Source organism: Podarcis vaucheri (assembly GCF_965113315.1).
Source record: "Podarcis vaucheri genome assembly, chromosome: 2".
Taxonomy (NCBI): Eukaryota; Metazoa; Chordata; class Lepidosauria; order Squamata; family Lacertidae; genus Podarcis; species Podarcis vaucheri.
This window is the reverse complement of record NC_138760.1, coordinates 77,325,588-77,345,390: the sequence shown is the minus strand read 5'-3', so window position 1 is coordinate 77,345,390 and position 19,803 is coordinate 77,325,588. Positions and strand designations below refer to the sequence as shown.

The 19,803-nt window shown below is 44.7% G+C and overlaps 1 protein-coding gene across 5 annotated transcripts in view; it reads left to right on the top strand.

Annotated features, from left to right (window-relative positions):
• Positions 1–19,803, top strand: part of CACNA2D2 (calcium voltage-gated channel auxiliary subunit alpha2delta 2) — a 577,811-nt gene that overhangs the window by 447,984 nt on the left and 110,024 nt on the right. For all 5 annotated transcript variants that reach the window (XR_014217283.1, XM_082214493.1, XM_082214492.1 and 2 more), the window contains 4 exons: positions 2,298–2,348; positions 2,620–2,719; positions 12,940–13,098; positions 14,853–14,960. Coding sequence is in view for 4 of the 5 variants with exons in the window: in XM_082214493.1 (XP_082070619.1) it covers positions 2,298–2,348; positions 2,620–2,719; positions 12,940–13,098; positions 14,853–14,960 (418 nt within the window). In the remaining variant the exon portion in view is untranslated. The remainder of the gene's footprint in view (positions 1–2,297; positions 2,349–2,619; positions 2,720–12,939; positions 13,099–14,852; positions 14,961–19,803) is intronic.

The window sequence follows — 19,803 nt, the reverse complement described above, 5'->3', positions numbered from 1 at the left end:
ATGTCAATGCATCGGAGACTCTGTAAACCTTCTGTTTTTGATGCTTGATTGTAGGTACAAAGAGGGGGGCTGCCATGACCCAGCAGGCCACATAATATATTGTTCATGGGCTGCCTTTAGCTTGGCAGGTCACAAGTTGTGCAAGCCTGATTAGAATCAGTGCAGCATACTACATTCTGATTTCAATTGTCAGGATGAAGTTCTGGAAGTACTAGGATGATGAACCCAGTATCCATTTCTGCATAATTTGCTCACATGCTGTATGCTGGTCTTAATAGGTGTGCCATGTTAAAGATTGCTCTTGTTGAAGCAAAATGCTTCTCCTCCCTTTCCCTTCATTTCTGCGAATTTCCTGAATGCAGACTGCAGGCTGCCAGGGCATTGAATGCAGGAGGTTACCATGGGAGTGGCTTATTGCATAAAAGGAGTGGGGAGAGGCATGGGCATGGGGGTAAAGGTGGAAACAGGGCTGCAGAATGGAGCTGCAGAATACAAGAAAGATATGGTTTCAGGTAAGGGGTTGGGAAGGTGAAAAGCAAGCTTAGTACTTGTATCGGGTAGTTTAGGGGAAGTTTGAGGGAGTTAATGTGGGGGGAATTGCAAAGGTAGGCAGAGCAAGCAGGCGTGCAGTCCCTAGTAAGCCTATATTTCCTTTCTCTCTACAGTGGTACCTCGGGTTAAGTACTTAATTCGTTCTGGAAGTTCCGTTTTTAACCTGAAACTGTTCTTAACCTGAAGCACCACTTTAGCTAATGGGGCCTCCTGCTGCTGCTGCGCCGCTGGAGCACGATTTATGTTTTCATCCTGAAGCAAAGTACTTAACCTGAGGTACTATTTCTGGGTTAGCGGAGTCTGTAACCTGAAGCGTATGTAACCTGAAGTGTATGTAACCCGAGGTACCACTGTACTAACATTAGATGTACTTCAATAGTGCATTTCTTTTTGTCATCTCTGAAGAATCCGAATGTTTCGTGATGGAAAACAAAGCCTGTAGTTTAATAATCTCACAGACGCTTTATTGTACATTATGTATAACTTTGATTTCACAGTAATATTTTATAGATGTAGAGAACATGTCAATGTCTGACCACAAAAAACCCCAGCAAGTACATTTATTGAATTAACTTCACAGGTATTATAGAAAATGTGTGTTTCGGAGTTATAGCTGATAGATTGTTATTAAAAGAAATACATGGATTTATCTGCCAAATGTTAACATGGCAATTAAATGATCAAATCATTTTTACATTATGTGTGGGGGGTTTTTTCAAATGCCACAGGCTTTACCTGTGACTGAACTATACTCATGGTTACATAATAAGAAAAATATTCATTTATTAAGTACAGTATTTAAATGTTTACAAAATTGCTTAATAGCTAACACAGCAACAACATTGGGTGGATTTCTGCTTTATATCACTCTGTTCGTCCAAAGAACAAAAGTAGTCTCAGTTTAACCTTCATGTCCAGATTTATTCCATAAAAGAAAACTAGATTTTGTAAGACTTTTCATCTCAAGACCAAGAAAAGCAGTAGTGGCTGGTGGGATGGAGCCAACCTTTCAGTTCCAGAACTGCTGAAGCCTACCTGGATGGGCCTGGGGCAGGGCAGGTTATAAGGAGAGCCTTCTGGATGAGGCCAGTGGCCTATCTGGTCCAGCAGCCTGTTTTCACAGTGGCCAACTGACAAACAGGACCTGAACACAAGAGCGTTCTCTCTTTCTTTCTCTCTCTCTCTCTCCCCCTCCCCCCGCCCAGCACCTGGTATCTAGAAGTATTACTGTCTCTGGCCACGAAGACAGCGCATAGCTGTCACTGCTTCCACCAATCCACAGGGAGCTCACCTGTTAAAATTAGGCCATTTATGGTTTGGGTGGCATCCTACAAGGTGGCTAATCTAAAACAGAAGAAGAATTTCTGATATCCTTGTGGTACACCAGACAGTGAAGATGGTCAAGGGGGAAGGCTAAGCCTAAACCAAGCAGGGCGAGGGCCTGAAGCCGGTTTGGTGCTGTTTCTTTTCCTAGGACGTTCTAGGCTAAGGCCACTTGTTCCTTTCGCAGAGTTGCTCCAAGTCATGTTGGTGCATGAGGCAGAAATCCTAGTGGTAAATATTGAATAATAAACGAAAGAACACTGGTAGCTAACTTACCTTTAACCATATGCCCAAACTGGCCCCCTGGATGTGCTGCCTCAGCCTGCCACATGGCGTGCCTGCCATTTTTGTGGTGCTCTGTGGGATCATCAAGGCTGTTGGATGCCCGGTTCTCACTTTATCTGTGTCTTTCCTTAATGCAGGTACATTCAAGGCGCCTCATCCCCAAAGGACATGGTGATCATCGTGGATGTGTGAGTGTCTTTCCTCAAAATCAGCCACTTTCAGTGGCATTTGTACTTGCTCAGTCCAAAGGCCATGATTTGTTCTATAATTCTATGTCTTACTGTAAAGTCTGCTACACTTCAAAGACATGTGGGAGTCCGGGGGTTGTCATGGGGCCCAGCTCAGAAACCAGGGAAGGGTTCTTCAAAATGGGAGGGCAGTGGATTTTTATTGTTTTAAAATGTTTTCCCCTGTTGTCATAAAGTGGCGGCATGAGCTGTTTCTTCCTTTTATTGACAGGAGTGGCAGCGTTAGTGGCCTGACACTGAAACTGATGAAGACGTCAGTCCATGACATGCTCAACACTCTCTCAGATGACGACTATGTTAATGTGGCTTCAGTGAGTGTCTTATTTGTGGTTGCAGAACAAGAGGCAGGTGGTGGAGGTAGAATGAAAGATGTAGGAAATGAAAGTGGTGAAGGCTTATGTAGCTTCATGGCACCTAATATCCCCCATGGATATCAGTGGTGATGCACACACACATCCCTCTAGCATATATACCTCTATGCTCCCAGTTGTTTCAGTTCCAGTCAGTGGTCTTTAGGATAAAGATGAAAAATTAGGAAGAAACAATTATTATTTTTGAAAGGAAAATGCATGTAAAGTAAGAGCCTTTGCAGATCTGCATCCTGTGATCCAAGACTGGTTTTCATGATGTAGAATCTATTATATTTAGGAACAAAATTCCAGTCTGTACCCTCACTTGAGGATAGCTTAGACCTGTAAAAATCAGATTCAGCACCTAATTCAGTCCTTGGGGACTTTGTTGTGTGCACACTCTATTAGTTATGTCTCGTAGTATATATTGTTGTTTAGGAAAGAGATAAATCGAGTGGCACTAATTATATTGTAGCCTTTCTTTCTTGCTAACCAGCACACCATAATTGTTATGCAGATAGATCTGCGGTATAGACAACTAACCTCAGTGCTCCTCTGTGCTATGAGACAGTGGATTGCTGAGCTACAAAATAACTGTAACGGAGATGAGAGCTGTGTGTACAAGTCTATAAGGTATCGTTACATGGTAATTTCTATGTACCATAGTTTAAGTGCCCTCTAATTGCAGTCTTATTTCCTCACTGCAAAAGAACCGAGTGTGGCAGTAAAGATGCACGGGTCCGTTGTCGTTGTGAAGGTGCTACATGATAATCAGTGAGTAAGTTGCTTTGCCATTGCTACAGGACACCATTATGCCAAATAATTGGCATGGGGGTGTCAGGACACATGTAACTGAGTGAGAGAGGCTGGCGTAGGTATCAACTCACTCTCTCCTTCTCTTCTTCTTACTTAGAAAGAGACAGAAGGGTCTACTTCTGCCACATCCTTGGCATGTTGTCCATGTGTCATCTTCCATCTCCTTTAGTGATCAGGACTAGGTTCAAAGTTGTCCAACACTTCTTGATATCCTTATGGCCACAAGGCAATATGCATATCTGTCCTGAGGGCTGGAGGGTATTGTCCAGTGACATTCTAATTTGATTGCCAAATCTATTGAAAGGTTGACTATGGCTGCCTGGCCTGCAGACTTGCACTTTAGTATTGCCTTAGGGAACTATCAGGTAGACATTCTGTCCCAGATCTTTAGCCCAGTGATTCATAGAACTCAACTACATTGCCATGTAAGGAAGACAGCTTTTGAGTTATTTTGGACTGAGGAATGTTTGCTACCACATCATGTCAAGATAGTTGGTCCAATTAAATGTATAATCAGAACTTTTTTGTTATATTTTCCTTGCTTCCCTGATCTGATAGAAACCAGGGCATAATATGAACCTAATCCAAGCATTCTTAAACATTTGATAGAACTAAAGCAAAAGTTCTACATAGAAATAATCTAATGCACAGAGTAATTATTATTATTATTATTATTATCATCATCATCGTCGTCGTCGTCATCATCTATAAGTGGCTGAGAATCTACTGCTTTTCCTAGACAGAGTGTTTCATTAATTAATTTTCCTTTGTATTAATAATGAGCACCGTTTTGAATAATCTGAATATGCATGGTACTTGCTCAAGACTTTTTAAAGCCAGTTTCATCATAGGCAAGTGTGATGGTGCTGGGCAAGGGGCAGGTAAGAGTGGAATGACAGCCACTCAGGAGTGAAGAAAGTGTATCACCAGTAAGTGAACTGCATAATGAGCAAAGCTGTTCTCCAGGGTTTATATGGAGTTTTCAATCCATGTTCTTGCACTTACCAGCCTCCAGGAGTTAAACAACAGGTTCTCTAGGAAATGAGTTCTGAAAGCATCTCAAAACAAAATGCCACATCAGCCCTGTGAAAACAAGTGTGCTCTTTATTCTGCTGTATTTATTGCTTTGTATAATGGGAAAGAAGAGGGAAACACCCGTCAGAGGCGTTGGCCTCTGCCGCATGCAGCTCCTGCAGCCCAATTTACCATTTCTGTCACCTTTCCTTTTCCTGCACTCCCGACTGCTCTGTGCCTTTGATCGATTGCAAATGACAAAACACACCTGCAAGAAATAAATTACATCCTTCCACTGCCATTTCCCCCATGCCAGCTTTGATGGACTATTCTGTTTGCATGAGGTGTTTATTGTGGGGGGCAGGTTGGTGGTGAGGGGAAGGAAAGCTTTGGCAAAGAGGCATACAGCCACAGAAGACCAGTTAACTTTGGAGACCCTGTTTCTCAGTGGGCCTGAGCTGTAGCAAGCTTAGACTAAACACAGGTAAGATTCTTTGGGGTTTTTAAGCATGCAAGATGATGCATGAAATAAGCATCATTAGCAGAGCTGGGCTCCTTTCAGAGTGATATATTTTTAGGTACAAGTAATGATATTGCAATATAGTCCTTCAGTATATTAGTATATTTAAGCAATCCAGAGTAGTCAGTGAACATGTGGGTTGTTGTGGTTTTTTTTTGCTGTACAGCTAATAAAGCATATTCTGTTCAGTGTCTTAAGGAATAGCACCAAAATTCACACTTCCTTCCATGGACTTAAATGCCTCAAGAAATCCACACAGGTTTCTATTCTCTCACCTTTGCCTTGCTAAGGCCCTTGATGGATACACTTGCCCATGATATATACCAGGTTCAATGATACAAGGAGAATCACTGTTGTGCATAGTGGATAGAGAATTTGTCTAGGCCAGCTGGGCTAAGCCATGAAGTAGAACCCTGAAGGATCAGACCAAAGGCTTATCGAGTCCAGAAGCCTGTTACCACAGTGGCCAACCAAATGCCTATGGCAAGCCTGCGAGCAGGACATAAGCACAAAACCACTCTCTCCCCTTGTGATTCCCAAGGAATCTTCTGGTGAATACAGCCCCTTATCTGGCAGCCTCACTCTACCCAACCATATTTCCATCCCTCACCTAAGATTGAGGCCATATGGGTGAGGCGTTTACACACCCATAAGGCAGTCTGTTTCCATTATCCTTCCCAGGCCAGGAAAATGGAGGCAAAGTTCAGTCTTCCCTATCTGCTCTGCCGAAGTGGCATAGAGAGGTAATACTATAATCAGCTGTCAAATTGCATCACATCAACTGCTCAAATGCTTCCAGAATAAAACCTCAAACCTCAGGGGGACAGATAGAAGGAAGACAAGGCCTGCTGCACGCATGAGTGAAAAGTCTTGAGGCAGGCTGGGCAGAAGGGTCAGGGACATTAAGCACAGAGAGGCTTGAGCATTATTCATAATGTGTCTTGGGGAGGATAGAAACATAGGAAACTGCCTTGTGTTCAGGTTAAGGCCATTGGTCCACCCAGCTCAGTATTGTCTACATTGACTGTCAATGGCTCTCTAGGGCTTAAGATGGGAGTCTTTCCCAGCTCTACCAGAAGATGCCATGAACTGAACCAGTGACTATTTGCATTCAAAGCATGTGCTCTACCTCCGAAGTTTGCCGTTTCCCTTCTGATCTAGAAGTGAGGCATACTCCAACTTTCCGCCAAAAGTCTTCTAGACAGCTTGCATGGAAAACTAAAACAATTCAAGAACAAAATACAAACCAAGGCAAGCCTAGAATCAACAATAGAAATGGCATTAGCATTAACAATGGGTAAACATACCACAAACTGCCAAAGAGTGTACAGAAGCTTATCTCTTATGTGGTTAAGCACCACAGCGCTGAAACTGGATAGAAGCTTCTGTCCTATCTTAGCGCTGTGAAATTTAGAACTAAGATTGGAGCTAAGCAATTGCATATCTTTGATCTTGGGCATTAGTGCTTACTCAGGAGATAACCAGATCCCTGTGGCATTATAGAACATCAGGTGACTGACAGGTGGTTGTGGTTTGCTCAAAATGGCCTCAGGACAAATTCAGGGACCTGGTGGGCCTAATTAGACCCATTGGCCACAGAAGTTCCCTACTACTGTTTTAAGAGTTTTAAAGCTGCCAGCTTTCCCAGCAGCTCCATTGATTACATCACAAGCTGAGCTCTGACTGTCATCATACTTCCTTCCCAGGTACCCCCGCCCCATCAAACGCACCATGGGGAAGGAAGCATTTTGGCAGCCAGAATGCCACTCTTTTTGTTTCCCCAAAGCCACAGACAGAGCCAGCATCTTTAAACCATTAAATCATTCAAATAAAGAACATTTTGAGGATATCATGTTCAGCAGCATGGTTAGAGGCCTGTTCCCCTCTCTGGTATTTTGATTCCCAATCACCCTTTGCAATTGTAGACCCTGATTCAGGATGGGTTAAAATACCTCTGAAACCCTTTTTTTTGGGGGGGGGGAGTCCATATCCCTAGTAATAAGAAGAAGAAGAGTTTGGATTTGATATCCCGTTTTATCACTACCTGAAGGAGTCTCAAAGTGGCTAACATTCTCCTTTCCCTTCCTCCCCCACAACAAACACTCTGTGAGGTGAGTGGGGCTGAGAGACTTCAGAGAAGTGTGACTAGCCCAAGGTCACCCAGCAGCTGCATGTGGAGGAGCGGAGACGCGAACCCGGTTCCCCAGATTACGAGACTACCGCTCTTAACCACTACACCACACTGGCTCTCCTGCTGCTTCTATCCTTATCCATAATGCTGTGCTAGTGAGACCCTGTGGGGCTGCTGGGAGCCCTTCTCATCAGGAGACAAGGGCTCCTGAGGTAGCAAGTGGAATGGTTGATGCCTGCGTGTCTCCCTTTCAAATGCTAAAGAAATAGCTGCTGTGTTGTAAAAATGCCTGGAACTCGCTCTCTCTTCCTGCAAGGTGTGAAGCCATCCTAGAATTCGATATAACCCACTACATTCTGCCCAACTAAAATAAAAAAAAATATTTTTAGAGTTTTCAGGGACATGTGGAAGTCCTGCAAGGGGAAGAACCTTTGGGGAAAAAACCAAAAAGAAAATAATTACAGAAATACAACATGTGTTTGCTGTAAAGATCAGACAAATGCCCCCCAAATGGCTTGTGAAGATCTTGCAATCTGGTTATGAATCAGTATTATCATTAATGCATTTGGCCAGTTAGATATCAAGATAGATGCCTGGGGGGAAATATTCTCTTCCTCACTCATAAGACCATTTTGTTAAACTGTTGGCAGCTGTTGTGTCAGGAAAGGTGGGCACATAACTCCTATCTTCCTCACTTCTGCATGCCCGAGAGAGTCCGCTATGAGCCATTGCTGGATTGCTGCCATCATTGTTATTGATTGGTTTATCTTGCACCAGGGACGGGGTGTGCTGGGCTTTAAACAGGCAGGTAAAATTGGCAATATTTAGATAAGGGAAAAAGGAGACAGAAGACAAGAGGAACAGACTGTGACATGGTGAGGGGCTTATCATCAATTCCAGGGCTCCTCCCTTTTAAATTGATTGTTAGGACTGTGTTGAGAACATATTCATTTGTTGGAAAAGTATCATAGAATAATAGAGTGGGAAGGATCCTGAGGAATCCTCAGGAAGGGGCCCTGACTAGAGTCCAACCCCCTGCAAGGCAGGAATCTCTGCTAAAGCATCCATGACAGATGGCCATCCAACCTCTGCTTAAAAACTTCAAATGAAGGAGAGTCCTCCACCACCTGAAAGTATCCATTCCACTGTCAGAATCTACTTTCTTGTAACTTGAATCCACTGGAGAAAACAAGCTTGCTCCATCTTCCACCTGACAGCCCTTTAGATATTTGGAGGTGGCTATCATAGTAGGCTCATACTGTACATTTCATACGATATATACGATATACGATATCTTTATTGTCATTGTCCCTTGCGGAACAATGAAATTGAAAACTACATAAAACTACATAAAAGCTACATAAAACTACCACAAAACTACATAAAACTACTACAAAACTACATAAAACTACTACAAAACTACATAAAACATTCAAAAACCCCTAAAAACTCTAAAACCCCATTTTAAAATACACTATACTACAGAGACCCCTCATGCTGCGTTTAGAACCAGAATTGCATTAGCATAAAAACTGTTTTTCAGGCGGCTAGTCCTGGCCTTTATAACCCTTTATAACAGGAGTCATTTGTTGAAAGTTCTCTGTGCTTAACTTTCAGGAAAAAGCTTTTAGTTGTGTAAGGCTTTGTTTTGTTTCTCTTTTGGGCTAACTAATAAAGGAGTTGGGTGGAATTCTGGAAGAAAGAGCAGGAGACCTTTGGGCATGTGCGGATGGCAGAGTTGGAGGAATAGGTGCCAGAGGCAGTGACATATCCAGATGCACGGACAGAGAAACTTGGGTGGGATGGAGAGTCTGTGAAGGGCTTTTAAAACCACAGCCAAAGAGTTGAGAATGAATAGGTAGCCAGCGCAAGAATTGAAAGAGGGCTGTCACAAGAACTGAGAACTGAGAAAGATGAATGACTGTGGCAGCTAAGGTGCAACAACAGAAGGCCGGGGAAAAGAAGGTTGCGGTTAATAGGGTGGGAGGTGATTAGAGCATGAACAGGTGTTTTAGCTGAGGGGATGGAAAGGGAAGGTGTTCTGTGCATTGCAGTACAAGGGAAAGTGATGTAGCTTATCAACAAATTGAATTAACCAGAAATTGTGTTGGACCTTCCTTGCCCACCTTGGCTTTCGAGTAGTAACAGTGTATAGGCTTGAACTGGCCCCATCTGTATTGCCATTCTACTGACTTTTGCAAATTCACCTGTTTACGCAGGCATTTCCTTGATCTCTTGACCCGAGTTTCCCATTTCGATTTCTGTAATGCTTCAATGGGATTGCTTTATTGCATATTTTAAGCACAGATATTTGCATGTTGGTGGTTTATTATTATGTATTTTAATCATGATGTGTTTTTAATTGTTCTGTATCCTAATAATGTTGGGTGGTTGATTTTTATGTTTTGTAAACCATTTTTAAGCTATCATGACATTAAGCCATGGGCACCCTAAGGCCCAGGGGCTGGATCCAGCCCAATTGCCTTCTAAATCCAGCCCATGGATGGTCCGGGAATAGCGTGTTTTTGCATGAGTAGAATGTGTCTTTTTATTTAAAATGCATCTCTGGGTTATTTGGGGGCATAGGAATTTGTTCATTCCCAAAAAATATTATTATTATTATTATTACCCCACCCATCTGGCTGGGTTTCCCCAGCCACTCTGGGCGGCTTCCAACAAAATATTAAAATACAATATCTGTCAAACATTAAAAGCTTCCCTAAACAGGGCTGCCTTCAGCTGTCTTCTAAAAGTCTGGTAGTTGTTTAATAACTGCCCCCCCCAACAAGGTCTGAGGGACAGTGGACTGACCCCCTGCTGAAAAAGTTTGCTGACCCCTGCATTAAGCGGTTAACTAATTAATCAATAGTACAGGTGGCAGCTACAGCAGCAAGCATTTTTGTCTCCTACAATTGTCTGTGCCTGGTTCTGCTCTAGAAGACAGATGGGCAACCCAGCCCATGGTCGCCTTTAGGTTTGGCCCACCAAGCTCCAAGGAGCCCTGACCACTTTTCCCCACTGAACAGCCGAGCAGCCGTATGCTGCACAGCAGGGGAAAGACTGCTGTTCCTCAGTGCTACACAACAAAGAGACACTGGGATGGGCTGCCATGGGGGAGATTTTAAGCTCATGCAAACAAGAGCTCTATCCCCACAATGCTAATAGCAGCATAGAGGACAGTGTTATTTTACTAACCTCCCTGTTCCCCTTCCCCACCCTGCCCTCCTCATGCAGCTTGTGGGTGTGTATGTGCATGTTTAACATTTGCTGGGAATGGAAGGGGGGTTAAGGTGTCAGAGAGAGAGCAAGCCAAGTGTGTATGGATGAGTGGGTGCATGCATATGTGACTGTGAGTCCTTGATCAGCCTCCACATACAGCCCTTGGCCCAAAAAGGTTGCCCACTTGTGCTCTAGATAGTGATCCCATAGGCTGAGAATAAACTTTGTGTACCGCCTGCCTCAGATGAGTTTTTCAAGGGCAGAATGTCAAAGAACAGGTCAGGGCAACCCTTGTCTTTGATGCCTCCTCCTATGCTCTGGAGCCAGTATTTGCTTTCTATAATGCTAGAGTTAATGCCTTCTTGGAAACCATCCCCTTTGTCCTGGAAAGGGTTGTGGTTAGTGGTAAGGCAATTTTCGTAAACACAAAGGTAGGTCTTCTTTACTGCTGCTTCATGTTATAGGGCAGGCGTCTATATAGCATTGCTGCTAAGCCCTGAGCAGTTGTAGCCTTGGCCCAAATTAAGTCTGCTCACTAAAAAAAGTTCTGCAACTTTATTTTCTCTGTGAGCCTAAAGAAAGTCATATCGGGAAGAAAATGAAGAGCTCTTGTCATTCTCTGCGTCACGTGCCTGCTGTCTGGCATGGAACATGCCTGTGCTAGGGCTCTGCTAATTAACGAGTCTAGCCTCGTTACTTTTGCTGGCTCACTGCCTCCTAAATGAATGTTCCATATTTCCAGCAAACTAAGCCATAAGCAAAAATGAATGCCTTCTCGCTTCACCCGCCTGGCCAAACTCTGAGTGAAAAGTCAGCCCTCTCCTAACAGGAGCTTAGCACAGGGCATGCTCTTAACTGGGCCTGTGACCTTGTGATAAGCCACCGAAATGTCCTGCAGAAAACACGCCTGGAGGTGTTCAGGTAATCACAGCTTTCTCTCTCAGCAAATTCATTCTGTTCTCAGTTGCGCATTGAGTGGTGGTTGGGGTGTGTGTGTGTGTGTGTGTGTGTGTGTGTGTGTGTGTGTGTAAATCACAGCATACCATTAATTCCCATGAATTCCTCCAAAATCTAAACCTATAGAAGGGGAGGCAATGTGGCCCTCATTATAAGAAGACCCTGTCCTTCAGCAGAGCGGCTGAAAGCATGTTTATGCCCATTGTTTATTTCCCTCACTTCTCCTCACACCTTTTTATCCAAACTCCTTGATTCGCTTTCTCACCTTGTGCATTTTGGACAACTGACTGTGAATATTGCATTCACAAAGGGGGCGGGTGCATAGGAGGGCTGCCCAAAATATCTTCCATATATCCTTTGTTCTTTTGGAACCATAAGAAGGTTCGTGGTCATGCCAAGGCAACTTGTTCAAATTTCTATTTGACCATAACGCTTACTGGATAACTTTGAGTCAGTCACCATCTCTCAGAGTAACAAACTTTACAGGGTTTTTGAGAAGATAAAAGGATGGGGGTCACCCATCTTTGCCGCCCTGAATTCTTGGAAGAAGTACAGGATAACTGTTAGATAGTTGGAGGCTGTGTATACACCATACATTTAACGCACACCCACTCACACCCCAAAATCATGGAAACTGTAGTTTACCCCTCGCATAGCTTTGATTTCCTGCACCTTTAACAAACTACAGTTCCCAGGCTTCTTTGGGGGGGGGAGCCATGTGCTTTGAATGTATGGTGTGTATTTAGGCAGAATCTTGGTTCCCTTTGAGTCTCTCGTTGTGGTCATATCTACATTACAAACATAGCCATTTTATATACTCTCTCATTTGCCTTTCCCCAAAGGGGGAATCCTGTGAACTGCAGCTGACAAGGCAAAGAGAAATTTCTGTTTGATGTGCCCAGCTGTCCTTCCTTCCCACAAAAGAGATACAACTGCTAAGGTTATCTGCTTTAATTCTGCTTAAATCTGGAGTTTGGATATGTCCAGTGATGCAAAAATATGCAGCAGATCTTGGAGGAGCATAACCATTGGCCAGTCCCCAAAACACCAGTTGAGCTGCAGTTGAGCTACAGTTTCAAGGCACCTCCTCTCATAGTTTGATGTGCCAAATGCAGCTTATCACCACTCCCAAATGTTTCGGGAAGGAAGAGCAGACCTCTGCTTGCCACCGCTCAGACCCAAACCCAAAGTTAGGACATCTGCAATTGCCTTGTCACTAGGAAAAGTCCCAATGGACTGAGCTAGAATGTATGCGAGAAGTTAGCAGGTGTCTACTGACAGTAGCATCTGACGCTTGACCTTGCTTGCCTCCCAACTAACTTCCTCAGCTGTCCACGTAGACTGCTGAGATTGCTAACAGAATAAAAGATAGCCTTGCATCTGTATTGCTGAAAACATCCATGGTTCCGTTATCAACTAAACAAGACACGGCTTTAAGGGGAGGGGTGGGTGCGGTCCACAACTTTTGCACTGCCTTCTCGTCTCCTTTAATGCACTGCACCTCTCTTACCTCTTGTCTTCCAGTTCAACCAAAATGCACAGCCTGTATCTTGCTTCAAGCATTTAGTCCAGGCAAATATTCGCAACAAGAAGGTCTTTAAAGAAAAGGTGGATTTAATGGAGGCCCAAGGAACCACGGACTACAAGGCCGGCTTTGAATATGCCTTTGAACAGTTGCAAAATGTAAGCACAGGGTGTAAACTCAGAGTGGGGCAGGGGAATTCAAATAAGATGTGTGCAGGAGAATATGGGACTGTGGAGGTGAGGACCAAACTAGGCATGATGTTGAAGGTGCATAAATAGGGCTAAGATCATTAGCGTCATGGGATGGGAAGGGGCTTCAGTTTCTCCAGAGCCCCTATCCAAATTGCTCCCCTGGCAAGTGCTTGGGGTGGGGGAAGACGTTGGACATGCATTCACATCACTCAGTTTGGCCCTGAGGTGCATGAGTAGCAGAGAAGCTTCCTAGGAAGCTTTGTAGAGGTGTGTCTCAGACTCGCACATACTATTGCAACATTACCACATCACCCACCTTCCAAATTCTTCTTCACACATCATGAGAAATGGCCTTTATGGCTCATCCACTAATTCATGGCTCCTTAGTTCACACAGTGAGTGGGTGTCTGTCAGGCTAGGACCAGGGAGAGACCCAGATTCAAATCCCCACTCAGCTGCGAAGGTCACTGGGAATCCTTGTGCTAATTACTGGCTGTCATCCTAACCTATACCTCTTTGGATAGTTGTGAGCATAAAATGGGAAGTGGAACCATGTATTTCTTAGAGGAAGAGCAGGGCAAAAAAAGGGGGGATGAATAACATTCTGAGGCATTGGCATAAGCAAAGAAAAAGAAACAGTTGTTTATGAGTCTAATTGGAGTAGCGGATGCTGTTGGAATTGGAGGAAATTCCTCTGTAACCAACAATCCATCTCTGGAGATTGTTCTTACGGCATTGGATTCCCAGTGACACAGCAGCTGCAAAGTGGTGAGCAGGGCTGGGAGCATCCATGTTATTCTCCCTGACATTGTAGTGGGCGGGGGGGGAGGTCTATGTGCCTTAAGAATAGAGCTATACTGGGACAGGGCATTGGTGTTGCCTGCTTCTCCCCAGATAAATGAAAAGCATCAGTGGCTGACACTTAAGTTTTAATGGCGGCAGCAGCTGCCTCTTCCATTTCATTAGAAAGGTAGCATGGCCTATCTGAGAGGGCTCGGCTCAGGCAGGCTACGGTGACGTTGGGCAAAATAAAGACGGATAGCCCTATTAATCGCTGAGCGGTAATAGCCACAACATAATTTCCGTCCAGACAACCCCTCCTTCTCCCTGTTCATCTGCACCACCTTCACCCCTGGAGAAGCAGCTAAAGAAAACAGATCCCTCACTGCCAGTTTCTTGGGCTGAAGACGTGGCTGGGAAAGGGCAGGAAACTGTAGTCCCAGCATTTACTCTGTGTACGCCTCTGTGTTTGCAAGCACATCTATGTCTAGCGTCTGCCATTCCCTTTTACAAGTAAAGAAGCACGTGCTTGTGCATACACAAACCTGTGTGTATCTGCTGCCACTAATTTACTTCAGATTTGAATCCTACTTTTCCCTTCACTAGCCCTGACATGCATGTAAACCCAGTAACTGTGGGGATTTATCTACTGTAGAGATCGCTTCCATGTTTAAAGATTGTGAGAGGAGAACTGCATTTTTACATATACACATACCTCACTCATTCACTCACACACTCATCAGCCATCCACCCAACCAGATCGTTTCTCTGAAAAAAATGCAATCACGATGCTGATGCTGCCCCTCTATGCTTTATTTTAAGCAAAGGGTGTTAAACATACATATAGACATATTTGGCATTCTCTTCCCACAATCCTTTCTAGGGCAATGCCTTTGGTTCTGAGTTGTGCACTCACTCAAATGTTTGCTTCCCATTTGCAGTCCAACATCACAAGAGCCAATTGCAATAAGATGATCATGATGTTCACTGACGGAGGAGAAGATCGAGTGCAAGATGTGTTTGAGAAGTACAACTGGCCTAACAAGACAGTGAGTGTTTAAACTGGAGGGGACCTAGTCTAATCTCAGTTGGAAGGGGATTTCACAGAATTGTACTAATTCTGAATGCACAGCTTCTGGTGGATCTAAGCCATGGGGGGCGGGGGAAGAGAGAGATAAACAAAGACTACCCCAAAGACCTCATTGATTGGGTGGGGATATAAAGGATTAGGCAGTCCTTAAGGTATCCTGGATCCAAGTTGTTAAAAGCCTTGTAAATTAAAACAAGAATCTTAAAATTGACCCAATAACATATGAGCAGCCAGTCCAAGCTTTTAATCACCAGTGTTATAGGCAGGCAGTAGTCTGTCCCTATCAACAGTCTAGCTTTTGCATCAGCTGGAGCTTTCAAACCAGGCCCAATTGTAGCCCCACATAGAACATACTACAATAATCAAGTCCTGGGTTGCCAGTGAATGAATCTATTGCTGTCCAGAAATAGCTGTAGTTGGCATAGCACCCATAGCTGAAAGGCACTCCTGAACAAATGCTACCTGAACCTCAAGGGACCGAAACGGATCCAGGATTATTCCCAAACTATGGACTTGCTCTTTCAGAGGGAGTGAATCCCTGTCCAGAACAGGCAAATGGCCCATCTCTCGGACATGGGAAGCACCCACACACTGTGCCTTCCTTTTCCCAGGGTCCAAACACAGTTTATTTGCCCTCCTCCAGTTCGCCACTGTGCCCGGACAGTGGTCCAGATCACATTCTGCCTCTTCTGACTCATGTCCATGTTATGGACAGAAAAAGCTGTGTGTCATCAGTGTACTGGTGGCACTTTGCCCAAAACTCCTAATAACCACTCCCGAATGCTGCATGTAGATATTGAACAGCACTGGTAACAGGATCATGCTCTGCAGAGCACCATAGCACAAGGATCATAGGGCTGAGACAATCTCCCAGTGCTATTGTCTGGACATGGTCCTGCAGCTGGAGTGGAGCCACTGTGAAATAGTGCTCCTAATACCATCCTACAGAGCTGATCCCGGTGGATACCATTATCAATGGTCTTAAAAGATGTGGAACATAGAATCTTAGAATTGGAAGGGACCCAAGGGTCACCTGGTGCAACCCCCGGCAATGCAAGAATCTCCGCTAAAGCATCCATGACAGATGGCCATCCAACCTTTGCTTAAAAACCTCCAAGGAAGGAGAGTCCACCACCTTTCAAGGGAGCCTGTTCCACTGCTAAACAGCTCCTACTGTCATAGTCACATTCCCCCTGTCCTGCTCTTGATACAGGTCATCCAACAGGGTGATCAAGGCTGATTGAATCCCAAAACCATGCCTGAGGCCAAACTGAAATGGCTCCAGATAATCTGCATTTTTCAGGAACTTCTGTAGCCGCTGTGCCACCACTCTCCACCATCTTGCCCAAGAAGGGGGAGATTGTCACTGGGCAGTAGTTGTTATAAACCAAAGGGTCCAGGATGGATTTATTTAGGAATCTATGCACTACTGCCTGTTTAAAGACAACAGGCGCCACTCCATTGAATGTTTACCACAGCCTGGACCCACCTTGCCAATCCATTTTCCCCAACTGGCTTTCACCAGCAAGGATGGACATGGCTATAGTGAGCAAGAAGCAGGTCACATAATTGCAAAGGTCCTGTCTACATTATTGGGTCTCAAAAACTGAAGCAGATCCCATAAATTCTGTACTGGACAACCCCAACAGTATTCACAAGAACTACTGCATTGAAAATGCTATGGAGCTGAGCAAATGTATCCTTGAAATGCCATTAAAACTAGTCTGACTATGACAACGGGATTACGACCATCACTCCATATCAAGATCCCCCTCTTACCATTACAAGAAAGATTAAGTCAAGTGTAATTGTCTAGGACTGGCTGGATGAAGAGGAGCAGTAGGAGTCTCCAGCCAAAGAGCCCCCTAGGGAAGCAGGAGAGAAAGAAGGCTCACAACCAGAATTGTGGTGGTGGGACTCCGAAGACACGTCAGAAGAGGAGGGAGGCTGGGAATAATAATAATAAATAATAAATTTTATTTATATCCCACCCTCCCCAGCCGAAGCCGGGCTCAGGGCGGCTAACAACAATAAAACAGTACAACACAACACAACACTCTAAAATCATTCATTATAAAATTAATTCAAATCAAACCACTGGCAACCATTGGGCCAGAGCTCCGCGAAGATTGCCGAGGAAGTAGAAGAAGCAACAGGCTTGAGGGAAAGAAAAGAGCTACAGGCAGAAAGCCTTTCAAGGGCAGAACAGGGTGCAGACAGAGACAGGCTGAGACCTGAAAGAGAGGAGGAGGAAGGGACAAAAGCTGCACCAGCTTCTCAGCAGCTGCCTGGTCCCACTGTAGTAAGCTCCCCTCCCCCTTTGACTCCAAGGTCACACAGGGCTTTGCATGTAGTTGAATGGAAAGCTCAGAAAGCCCATGGGGGCACCCTCCCCACTGGAGTTTACACCAGTTTGAGAGACATCCAGAGGAGGAGGTTTAGGAGGAAACAGCAAGGGCCAAGAGCCAATCTTGGCAACATCACCACTGAGGAAAGCTGTGCCTCCATGCTCTCTGCTTTTATACTATTTTCTTGAATAAAAAGCTGGGTTTACTTTGAGTCTCTGCATCTCCATTCTGACCTGCCGATGAGTCAGCCCTGAGAGTACGCCTCGCCCTGTGCGTTGGACTGATAACTATCTGAATTAGTCCCATGGCTGCCATGCAAACTCAAGTTAGCCCTGAGGCAGCCTTAGCACCTCAAAATGCCACCCATTTGCCACCCAAAACAATAGTGTCCAACGTGACCCTGGAGACAACCTTGGTCAGGCAGGCCATTGGGCATCAGGGTGGGTGGCACAACATCAATGTCCTGCAGTATGTGCAGTTTGACCTTGAGGCTCCACCATAGCATTTCTTCTGGCTACTCCCGGTTGCCTCAGTTCCAGCTTCTCTGTCAGAAGTTGCTCCTTACAGGGGCAAGTAGCTTGGCAAGGCCAAGGATGCTGTTCACTTCAGAGTTTGCTTGCAATTGTTGTTCCGCCCCCAGCCCCCATGCCTAGCAATATACTGTGATTCACCATTTAAAGATACTATAAATATATCCCCTTATTATCGTCAGTTATCAGGCAAGAGCTAATTTTCAGGCTTCTCTCTTGTCCCGAGAGTGTTTTTCTGAGCTATAGGCTGCAGACCTGAGTTTTGACCCACTTAACAGTTGTGCACAGAGAGACCTCATTCTCTATGGATCTACAGTAGTGGTAGCAGTAGCCAACAATGTGCCTTCCAGATAATAATTGGACTACAGCTCCCATCATCCCTGTTGTTTGGTCATGAAGGCTGGGGCCAATGGCAGCTATAGACCCATAACGCCCAAAGGGCGTTATTAGCTATCCCTGATCTGCAGCAAAGCTTGGAGGGGGATCACATGCCATTATTTTGTTTTGTCACTAGACGACACTAGGCTTTATTGTATCTGGATGGAGTCAGGGATTTTCTGTTTCTGTGTCTGTTCTCTTCTTGTTGAAGGGAGACAACTAAGGGAGACAGTTAAGTCTTCTAAGCCTTCCATCACAGCGTTGAACCTGTCTGCAGAGCAATGAGACCCTTCCCCACTGGAACCCCTGATTTCTCCCCTCACACACAATATGCACAGGCCTTAATCCAAATGTTTGTGGTTTTGAATATCACAGGACACAAGTTTAAGCAAGCAGGTTCATCTAGGTAAAGCCAGAATATAAAGTACTGCATAAGAAAATGAATGCAAAAATAGCACTCTGTCTTAGCTAAAATTCTGACAGGGCTGTTAAATGCATTACAGTTTTCCAGCATGTAATGTCATAATGTGTGAAGCAGCTCTTAGCTAGAGATGGAAAACGCTGTTGATTCCGATTAAGGTAACTTGTTAGTTATGAAGTAAATTACCATGCCATTGTAGATAAGTGTTGCTGGCTCTCAATCAGTCAGAGAGCAAAACAAGCCACTCACTCACAGCATCTGGCAAGCTAGATTCCCGAATGGTCTCACTCATGTTGCTGCCTACAAGGGACGGAGGGGGGAGGGGGATCCACTCGCCTTTATGGAAAAGAAATTCCCGATTTCAAGTTTCAGGTATAGAAGGGGTCGTCGTCGTTGTGTTGCCAATGCAAAAGCATTGTAAATTTGATTTCTACCTGGGAGCAGGAAAGGAAAAGAGATTTTTCTGCTGTCTGTTTGGGAAGAGCTACTTGTGAGTAGCTTCCCATACATATTCCATAGAAGTCTTTGTGGGGGATTTAATGGTGTGCTATTACAGACGCTCCATCTGCACAAACATAGCAGCTTGCCCTATGGAACAACCCCCCTTCCCCTGTGCAATGTTTTGGGAGTCCCCCAAAGCCTGTTTTGGGGGGGTGCAGAAGGAAAGCCCCATTGTACAAGTGGAAGCCCTTGTGTCAGGCTTCTGCTGGCAGGGTTCGTTAGGTGAATTTGTCTTTCTCTGAAAGTTTAAGCTTTGCCTCTGACAGACCTTTGTTACACAAAATGGCTGTATTGCAGCCAAAACATATACCAGACAGTACAATAGTGTGCACTGTGCCTCCCTTATTCTGTGCTTCTTCATTTGGCACGAATGTACCATATGGAGCCTTGAACTATGCCAGGGAAGGGGGCAGGTGGAGTCATACTGTGCCTCTTCTTCACCTGCTCAAACTGTTATTAGCTTTTCCAGATAGAATCTGTGCATGAGCCAATGAGGGGTGGAAGACAGCACCAACCCGCCCAGATCTTTGCATATGGAACCTTATAAATGAGTCAAGACACAGCACCGAATAGCTGAGGAACCAGCTGTGTGACCTGGATCAGCTCAGTCACGGGAACAAGGGG